Source organism: Aphis gossypii, chromosome 2, assembly GCF_020184175.1.
Source record: "Aphis gossypii isolate Hap1 chromosome 2, ASM2018417v2, whole genome shotgun sequence".
NCBI lineage: Eukaryota > Metazoa > Arthropoda > Insecta > Hemiptera > Aphididae > Aphis > Aphis gossypii.
This window is the reverse complement of record NC_065531.1, coordinates 35,230,972-35,242,534: the sequence shown is the minus strand read 5'-3', so window position 1 is coordinate 35,242,534 and position 11,563 is coordinate 35,230,972. Positions and strand designations below refer to the sequence as shown.

The window sequence follows — 11,563 nt, the reverse complement described above, 5'->3', positions numbered from 1 at the left end:
AAATATATCCAATTTATTAATTTCCGTATTATACCTCCCTCTTATAATTTTTACTGTTCCAAAATGTGATAATAAATATAAAAAAAAGGTATCAATGAAAATTGTACATTTATCACTCCAATCAGTACCTAGCTAAAATATGTATCTCATAAAAACGAAAATGAGGAATTAAATAATAACTAATTCAATAAAGTATATAGGCATACAATTTCAAAACTATAAAAACAAAATCATTTATTATCACAGTTAATTAATTATTTATTATTTAAATTTCATTTTAAAGAACTAAACAATTATAAATTTACAATTTTTTTTTACACATTACATATATATTTAATATTTAATATTTATACATTACATAATTACATATATTCTATAGGTACTCTATTCACATCACGATCTGTACACGAGCACCAAATTATGAACAGGAAAGCTTTTCCACAACATTTCACTTAGGATAATAGTCTGCAACCTCTATGGGGGTGATGACTTTGTCATTTAGAATATTTAGATTATCTGGGAACTAAAAGTATAAACTGGTTAATGAATAGAATTGATCGTAATGTGAATAGAGTATACTATATTAATATATTATATTTACCTACTTAAATTTTTTTTAATTAAAATAAATATAAGTAAAAATAAATATAATATCTGTTTTGTATGGTTTTCAGAATTATAATAATTAAAGAGTATGACTTATCAAAAATATGTAGACCAAATCTACAATTTTAATAATGTGATTTTATTATTAAATATATTATACAATAATAAATATTAACAAGGGGTGTTCATCAATCAATTTGTTTTAGCTAACTATTGGAAAAATTTTAAATGTATAAATTGCAAGTATCATAGTTAATAATTATGAATTACTCTCAATAGTTCAAAATGTAACTGATTTCAAAATTGTTTTTTTTTAACAATATTATCAATAAGTAACATTATATAATGACTATTTTAAATATTTTTAGACATTTTATTTTTGTAAATTATGATAAAAAAGGCTATTAGTCAAACCTATTATGTTACATTAATAAAGATTGCACTTCATCATGGACTTGACTTATTGATTATCTAATTATTAACACACATGTCACATATATTATAGAATTGAAACAAAATTACTTGATTTGAAGTTAACTAAACAAGCAATGTTTTAATATAACATATTTTAAGAGTATATTATAAGTATATGACTATTAATATTTTTAATGATAGTTGTAGTTCCTAGATTTAGATTTATAATTTTCATTGCCTCTATAATCCTTGTAATCCTTATAGTTTTTATAGTCTCTGTAAGTAGGTACTAATCTGAAAAATAATTAAATGTAATACATTAGAAAAATACCTACATTTTTTTACAGAACAATGAAATATGTTTTTTTTTATCTAATATAAATATGTAATAAATAATATTTTTTATTAAACTATAATCAGGTTAAGAATACTCATTTATCAACTTAACGAACTTAAGTCCTTAATAATCACTTAAAGAATTGACAGTGTTCAGAAATTCAATCTGTATACACAAAAGTAAATTATTCTTAACCTGAATGTAGTATAGAGGCTCGTTATCTATAGTCTCAAATCTCAATTAGCATTATATTTTAATTTTTATTAAATATTTATTTATTTATAGTTTATTAAATATGCTATTTGAAATATATAAAATTGTTTATGAAATACAATAAAAAAATATACATGATAATATTAACAAAATTATAAAATAAATTAATTGATTAAACACTAAACATAAAATTATTATTTATAATATATAAATATATAATATATATATAAATTATTATATATCAAAATATGATAAAATTTTCAGTATTTGCATATTATAAAAGTAGGAAAATTAAAAATATTTTATTACCTTCTTTTTTTTGATTTCTTTAAATGTCTTGGACTTTTACTTCTAGACTTAATTTTCAAAGGTGTTCTACTTCTACTTCTACTTCTTTTTTTTATTGGTTTTCTATAAGATGAATTTAATATAATTAACATAATATATAAGTATGTGTATTTATGTATGTATACATGTAAGAAATCTGGAGAATATGCATACTTGTTTGGGGTAGTTGAACTAATATTTCTTGGGATAGCAGAAGTTATTCCATTACTGGGTTTATGTGTTATTACTTCTGTTTGTACTACTGAATGAGCAATAGCTTCTTTAGCTTTTTCCTTAGCCTGATCATACTCTTTCTTTGATTCTTCTACTCTCTTTTCTAAATCTTCTGTGATAACCTGAAAAGTAATATCAAACAAATATAGTTATACTGTAATATAAACTATAATTCACTACTCACTTTTGGCCTGAGATAAAGTTTAAGTATTTTACGACAGATGTCCTGGATGTCAGTTTCATTTGAATTAAATAAAGAATACCATGCTGGACTTTTTGGCAAAGGTATTCGTAATTTCCTAGCTGATAGATATATACAAGCACAAGCAATAGTTTCTGGATAAAATTGAACAAATACATCAGTTTGCAATGAATCATTCATATAGTTCCAGGACATCTGCATTATTGATTGATGTTTTTCAAATCCAAGTGCCTGTAGATACATTACAATGAGTTTATGTGGGTGTTTAACGTGTACACAAAAGCCAAGCTCCTTGAGCACCCGTCGTTCTGCTTTTATTACCTGCGTCTTTTTCTGTACATAATTTTGATCAAGTACCAACGGAGTAATCAATCTGCAACAATGGTGGGGTATTTTTTGTCTAGTTTTGAACTAGTGATGACAGCAATACCATAGTAAAATAATAAAAAATAGAAAGTATGATCAACCACAACTGACTAAATTTATTATTCATTTTGAAGTACTTATTGTTATAGAAAAATATATAACTATTTAAACTAATCAAAGAATAACTTTCTTACGAATAGTTTACAGCAGTTGTTAATTTAATCTTCTTATTTAAATTCTTAAATCATAAATCATAGAATAATCCATCTGCTTAACAGTACAATTATATTAAGATTAACTATTATTTTAATTTTATACATCATTGTATTTTCTTAATAGAATAATAGTTACTTAATGAACTCAAAGTTAATTGACTTATATGCCTATTTGACTCAAATAAACCAGTCATGATTTTAGTCCTGATTTATTAGACATAGAAAATCAATATTTACTCAGAATACCAAAAATCACAATAATTTAATATGATTTATTATAGGTAATATTATATTAATTTTTGGTATAATCCTAACAACAAATGTAAAAATCAAATTGTTCATTAAAAACATTTCGAATGCTTCAAATATTATGATGTATAATATAATTAAATCTAGATCTAATAATATATATAAGAGTACTAAATAATACTGAATATTACATTCATTCAAAAATAATTAAATTTCTGGTATCTAGTATGAATAAAGATTGTTTAGTATTTAAGTCATACATAGTTTAAATGTTATAAATACTTAATCCAAAATAAATTGAATATCTTTAAACATAATAATTATCAGATCCTTTGCTAATTTAACAATTTTTAAATTTGTCGTGTTATTAAGTGCTTAACCTCAGATTTTATCAAAGTACTTTTTAACAATTACAAATAAAGGAACTTATAAGATGTAGAATAATAATGTTCAAATGGTTCATAACAATATATTCAAATAAGATTTACTTTTGCTATCTTGAATCCCATTATGGAAACAATACTTACCATTAGTTTGTGAAATTCATTGTCTGTTTAGTACAAAACATTTATGATCAAGTATAATCACTAAATAGAGCACATTAAATTTGATGTACATTGGTTTTATACTGTACCTGTCTTTTTGATAAATATATTAATGTATAAACATAATATATAATATATTATATATATATTGAAAAACCCTAATAATATTTTTAAAGGGAATCTCTTAGCTTATCTTTGATTAAATCATGTTATAATATAATTTTTAAAGGGTCCAACAGTATTCTTGACATGACGATCATCAATTTCAATGTGAATCCACCACGTTCGCTTTCCTCTCCACAATTCAAACCGAGGGCAACTCACCCGGCAGTTAGCTGTGGAAAGTATCTGCGAAAACGCAAGTTATAAAATAAATTTTGTACATCATATTTGCACTTGAATTAACATTAATAACTATAGTCTTTGTTGCACAAGATAATTTACATATATAAATAAGCACAGTTGTTGCAAAACTGCAACAAAAACAAGGTATTTTTGTGCACGCTATAGTTATCACATTAAATCAGCACATTGAATTTTTTTAATAATTTGATTTTAAGTATTTATATGGATACGGACTACAGGGTGATTTTCCAAACATACTCAACTCTCTCTTTAATTTGCATTTATTCAAATTCTGAATTTTGTGATTTTTTTTATATAACACAGATTATTTTGTTGATATATTTAAACAAAATGAATTTAAAAGAATAGTTTCTAAATTCTTAAACTTAATATATTATGAAAATAAATTTAGAACAGGTTTTCCAAAGTGAGCAATAAAACTATTCAGAGGGGACAATAAAAGTTACGATATCGATTGCATTGCATTATAAAAGTGGGTAGTGGCTGTTTCTTTATGAATTTTTTAAGCCCGAATTTCGCTTCAACAGTCACATTATTGTAATATTGCACAACTAATTGTATGTTTTACACTGTTATTTTATATTTTAAGAATAATTATTGGAGAGTCATCAGAAGTATTAATCTCATTAGAACAATATCAATTTTATTTTTTATTTATATACTAATATTACACATATACAATAAATTAATTTGTCATTGCATACTTAAAATCATTATATATAATATATATATATATAAATATATTTTTTTTTTTTTGACAAATGTTGAGGAACTACTGCAACTAAAATAATGTCATATAGATAAAAAAAAATAAAATTAATCAGGTGTGGTGTAAGATTTTTGAACATAAAGGAGACATTGAGTAAAAAGTTTTAAAAACACTGATTTAGAAGATATGAGGTCCATGAAAAGTATAATTACTCATATTAACATTTTAGAATTATAAAAGAATTTTAGAATAAATATAAATCTATTATATGTGTTATGTAAAACCATTTTTAAGGACAATTATCTTCAATAGATAACTGATAAAATTTAATAACTCAAAAAATACTCATTTTTGAAAATTATTGCTTAACAGCGCACAATTAAAAATTGCCCTTAACAAATCATATATAAAATTTAAGTATTTAAATGAAATCTAAAAAATTTCAAAAATGAGGGTAAGAGTGACCTGTATAAATACACACACACACAACATAATAATAATAATTATAGTTACAAACTAATAAATGAATAAAAAATATAGATTATAAATATTAGAACTTAGAAGTACAAGTAATAAATTATTTTATCTTTTTTTTATATACATGATGATTAACATCTAGTTTTTGAACTTTATAAAAATCGTATGGTTTTAAACTTGTTTGGTTTTTTTAACTAATAATCTATACTCTATAGCAGTGTTTCTTTAACTGTATTTTTACATAATCTGATATTAATTCAAATATTTTTGAGAAAAAAAAGTTTTATAATAATAATTTTTCCAGCCTTTTGCTTTTTAGAATAATGGCATACATTTTTAATTTCATATTCCAAAGCAATACATTTTTTTCAAAGCATTAACACGTAAAAAATTAATTTTAATTAACAAACTACTCGTCCAAAATTTGATTTTTATAAATTTAAATGCTCCAAACAATACTCTGTTTAGCTACTTAAATTAAACATGTATGTCATTCAAAAAATTAAAAAATAAATATGATAAAAATAATAATTTTTTTTTAAATGAAATGACATTGTGTAAAAAAATATTTTTAAAGACTTTACTTTTCAAAATAATGAGTTTAGACACTTAATGAATCACATGGTGCACCTTACAGAATAGACAGAATAATTAATTGAAGAATATTAATTATTAAACCAATCAAAATAATTTTGTCACAGTTACATCTAGTCAGGGCCGTATTGAGGTTTGGTGGCATCCCTGGTGAATCACAGCATTTTCACCCTACCCCCGCCACCCCAAATAGAAATTTGCATATTTTTACAAAAAAACCATTAGAAATATATGAAACCTGTATAAATACATAGTAAACTATGTATTCACTACATCTTTTTCAATTAATAATATAGCCAAACTGATGAGACAACTTTGACTTATTGTAGATCAAAGAATTTTTTTTTTAATTTTCAACTTGCTGATGATTCTTTCACAAGTAGCTTTACTACTTAAGATACATTTAGTTGGTACATGGCTTTTTATTAGAATACGGCCCTGCATCTAGTTTGAGTAATTTAACCCCTAGGAAATACACACTAATTTATACATTAGAATACACAAACATATTTTAAACTGTGTGTTGAAATATTTTAACTAAAACTCAATATATTTATACAGTTATTTGTGTATTACTCTTAAAATTAAAATCATCTAATAAATATTTTATTGATTGGAAACAAATTAAATTTTAATAAAAATTAAATTAAATATTACTAATTATTTTATAACGTACACCTACCATACCTATATAAACATATTTAGATACCAATAATATTATTTATCAATCAGTAATTGAGAAACTAAGTTTAAAAATAACTTATAACTTATTTATTGTATAATAAATATTATTTATACATATTAAAGTACAGCACAGTTAATGGCCAAGAGTTCTATTTAAATAGTTATTATAATTAATCATACTTTAATTAGAAGGCATTAATTTATTAAAGTTAATATAAATAAAAAATATATTAAAAGCCCAACTTTTAGATAGTGAAGCATATACTACAACTCCGAGGTTAAATAAGTACTTTTGTAAAATAAAAGATATTTAGATATTTATTATTTGAGGTTCAAGTCAAAAATTTTAAATGTCAAAACCTTGAAGATTAGATATCTCTAAAATTTGTGATGAAAACATATGTTAACAGATTAGTCAGTTGTGATTAAAAATCTTCAAACATAATTCAATAATGCAAATAAAATATATAATAATAATATAAAAATAAAATCCCTTAAACTTACTTTTGATTTATAACTTGACGGATATGATGATAAACATTAATAACATCACGGATACGTCGTGGTGATTCCTCAACTTTAGAGGCCAAACATGTGCATGCCATTGCAGTTATTTCCATTGGGTGGCGAACAAATGATTTAGTATAGTAAAATCGTTGAAACAACACTTGTCCAGTTGCCATTGCAACCTGAAAAATAAAAATCATATTACAAATAATATAAATAAAAATGTAATAATTAAGTTCAGACATAGGAAAAATTATAAATATTTAAAAAATAATTAAATTTTTAAAAAGTTGCGAACAAAAATCAATAAAATAAAAGGTATATTTATTATTGTCCTACCTACATGTAAACCATGTAAAATGTGTAATTCCTCCTTTCCACCGGGTGACCATTTGTTATAATAAGATATATTTTATATACTGTTACAAAACTTTCAAATAAAAGTTAATAATAATAATAATAATATATTTTATATTACAATAGCATTTTTAATCATTAAAATTTCATAATTAAACATAAACACAACAAATTAAAATAATTTTCTAAAGATTTTTAAATTCCATGCTATTTATTTGTTTTAAATGTTTTTGTAATACAATTTTAATGATATTATTAAATATTGAACAAAATAGGTCAATTATTCAAATAAATTTTTAACAATGTTTCAAAATAAGTGCACACTTGAAATTACAAAATACAGTATAGCAACAAACCAATAGCTTACTTACATGATTATAATATAATAAAATACAATTTCAAATATTATAAGAAGTATATGTAGGTATATCATTTTTTTCAGAAATAGATCACATACTATTAGACTAACTTACATTATTACTCTGTGCTTACATATAGTATACTAAGATACAGAGAAATATCGATCACAACATTTTTGATTTAAAACAACTGACATAAAGTTAGAACTGATGGCAGAATTATATTATAAAATAATAAAGCTTGATTAGGTGATAACAAACAAGTAGGTATTAAATAAAAACTTAGTAGAAAATCAAAAGAAAATTAAATTAAGGTATGTAAATAAAACACATTTTAGGTAATCATTGAATTTTTCATAGATCATTGAAAAGAATTTAAAGATGGGTAAGGGCTGTAGATGCCAAAGGTTAAACTATGAATAATTGTCATACACTAAACAGATTCATTTTGGCATTACTGGTTATAGTAACTTAAGTAATTTAAAACAATTAATTAGTTGGTAGGTTTATCAATATCAAATAATATTTTTTATAGGATTATTAAAATAATTTTATATGCTGTTTTCATACAGATACAAAATCAAAACACAACTAATGGGTCAATTGTGTTGATAAGTTATTCTATTATATTTTGTCACAGAAAGAGCATCTAAAGTTAGATATTTAGTTCCAATAACAATTAGTTATTATGTTATTATTGGGAATTTACTATAGTCCCAAGGTGAAATATATACAAATATTGTTATGATTGATAGTGATTTTTCTTATTAACTTTTAAATTCATTGCTAAATAACAGTAGGCAACATAAAGTACAGTAGTACTTACACAAAAGTGCAATATTCATTGAAAATGTTGTCACAATTCAAAGATAATGTGGAATTTATTTTTACTGTCAACATATTTATTATTTAGTACTTTAACCAAAAATATACTCTAAGTAACTTATAAAATGGACAATATTCATAAATTGCAAGGTAAAATTATATATTTAATAGTTTATAAGATTTCTTGGAACACCTACTTCTAGGAGGGGTCTAAAGAATGAGCTCTCAGTTAATTTTGAAAATATATATCTTAGATATGTACATATTTGTGTTATGTAAATAGATGAGGAGTTAAGCACATGTCATACATTAAACTACACCAGCTGCAATGCACTTTTACAAGGAGGTATATAAGATATATATTATATACTATGTTTATTATTTGGGCACAATGATAAAATAATAACAAACTAAAAGTTTTACCTGGGGAAGTTTGAGCAGTATGCCAGCGGTCTGAATCCACTCGCAGCCAACGATCCTTAAGTCGACTTCGGTCTCGAAATCTAACCCGTCGATCATCGATGGTGTGGACGTAAGTTTTTCCTTAGGTAAAAGTACGTTACTTAATGTCAACAGTACTTTAGTCGGTTGCTTCGATATACGGCGTTCATGTGTCACGTCCGTGCATGTCATTGTCATTGTTTCCATTTTGCACATCACCCACGAACCAGCCGAAGTTGTAATTTCGTCGTTAATGATCTATACACTATTAAGAAAAGTAAGCAACCTTATCTATAATTTTTATACACGAATTACATCTAGGATGACAATTATTGCGTACAGTTATACTTTGGTTATACCATAGTTATATAACAATCAGGCATAAGATCGGTCTATAAGTTAATAAAAATAAAATACAGCTTAACTTAAGTATATTATTTTAATTCGTTGGTTTAAGAAGTAATAAGAACTAAGATAAAATATTAAAATAATAAAGTATGATAAGTTGATATTTGATAAAGTCGTTTATTTACATAGATTATCTGTGTTTATTTATCTGAGAACGTGTTATCTTTGGTGTTATCAAGCTCTAGTCAGGGTTTCCCAAATGTAAAATGCCATGGACGTAAAATTATCATAGACATATTATTTTTTTTTTTAACATGTCTATCACGGACACGGTCTTAGAAGATCTTCTAAGACCGTGATCACGGACCACGATTTAAGATAGTATCTTAAATCGTGTCACGGACTAAGATATACAGATATATCATATTATATAGTATATCTTTGTCCGTGATGTCTATCAACGTGAATATAATATACCTACTATATAGGTAGTATATTATATCCACCTCGATGTCTATGAAAATAATTATAGATTAAATATTTTATTAACCAAAAAACGTACCCTATCGAAGAGTGCCAGTGAAAAATGGTCGACCACTGAAGGCTATACAAATACAAATTACAAATATATGGATGCATAACATCTCAAACAAACAAATGTGTGAACAAAATGTAATGGCATTATAACAATATAGTCTTATGAGTTATGACACATGACAGAGGTAAAAAGTTAAAAAATGATATTATTAATTGGTCAAAAAGTTCAAGTACAAAAACTCCCGTTTCAGTTTTTATTGTCGGTCAAGAGATCCCAAAATACGAAATATTCTATTCAATTTTCATTTATAATTATATAATTTATTATACAGCCATACAGGTATTAGCATATTATAGGGATGTTCTGAGTACCAGGCAATTACTCGATAGCCTGGTCGAGTACTCGATACAGGAGTAGAACAGAATATGTTAGGGGGAGGCGCCCCCCCTAAATCCCTATGAATTTCTCATAGTTCTATATTTTTTGTCTCATACATATAATAATAGATTAATTGGTATACATATAGGTAGGTACCTACATTATATAATATATTATATCCACATCCATTTTCTATCTGTAGTGCTGTATAATAAATAAATAAATAATGCATAGATAAGAATATAAGATATTTAATTAATATAAATAATTTTATATCAGATAAATATTTGAATATAACTATTATAATATTTGTTAATAGGTACCTATTGTTAATTTTTTGTTTGATTAAAATAACAATATATTATTATGTATAACATTAAAATATGCAATACCTATTACACAATATTCACAAAATAAAAAGATAATAATATTCGTATATTTTTTTAATATGAATGTTTAAAAGATATGTTATAAAAAATATCATTATGATATTTGGTGTTGTTTATCTTATTAATAAGAAAAATTGGTTCATAACTTCATAAGACATCTATAAAATATCCTTAGAATATTAAAAAATACTCCAGAGCCACTTTAAAGATACTTTAGATATTAATAGGTAATTAATAGTCACAATAAATTGGCAGATATTTTTTAATTTTATGATATGATTCTGCTGTAAGTGATATTTATTATGTGACTTAGGTAGGAACTGTATGTAAATGTGTTATTGTATTCCATTTTTTTCTTTTATAAATTCTTGAAGGCCAAAGACCAACATACTTTTTGTTGCTTGTAAATATTATAAGTTATAATTCAGGAAACTAACATTTCTGGATCCACCTCTATCTCAATATCATACTTAAGATTCGGCCGTTACCCGGTGTTGGTCGTGAATCGTGATTTGTGATATTAAATTTTTACCCGGCCCTTATACTCAATACTTAACACTCAGATTATATTATTATTTCATTAAATATGATTACTTATCAGTGGCAGATACGAGGGGGGCGATCGCCCCCTCCTTGGGCTGTATTTTTAATTTTTATATTATAAATTATAATATTGAGCTTGAACTCGCTGAAAGCCGATATTTCATTTTTGAAAATCCCCCCCCCCTCTTGGGTGACTTCTGGATCCACTACTGTTACCTGCGTCCATGTCTTAGAATTAAGAATGTTTAGATAATGAAATACAATAAAAGCAATTTATTTAGGCTTTATATATGGTTAATGAAGTACCTAAATAGCATTTTAGCAACTACCTATAGTTAAC

At 24.5% G+C, this 11,563-nt stretch overlaps 1 protein-coding gene across 3 annotated transcripts; it reads right to left on the bottom strand.

Annotated features, from left to right (window-relative positions):
* Nucleotides 1-208: 208 nt before the first annotated feature.
* LOC114126458 (cyclin-L1-like) lies at nt 209-9,533 on the bottom strand. 3 transcript variants are annotated; one of them, XM_027990412.2, is made up of 7 exons: nt 9,368-9,533; nt 9,010-9,292; nt 7,043-7,227; nt 2,316-2,706; nt 2,072-2,253; nt 1,880-1,981; nt 209-1,314 (listed from the first exon to the last, which is right to left on the bottom strand). In XM_027990412.2, exons 2-7 carry the CDS (start codon nt 9,241-9,243, stop codon nt 1,212-1,214), a joined length of 1,197 nt encoding a protein of 398 aa, XP_027846213.1. In that variant the 5' UTR covers nt 9,244-9,292; nt 9,368-9,533; the 3' UTR covers nt 209-1,211. The 3 variants fall into 3 exon arrangements, 2 of the variants coding, with proteins under 2 accessions (XP_027846213.1, XP_027846214.1); XM_027990413.2 differs by having other exon boundaries at nt 9,343-9,518; XR_007604064.1 differs by having other exon boundaries at nt 2,044-2,253; nt 9,010-9,521.
* Nucleotides 9,534-11,563: the final 2,030 nt, after the last annotated feature.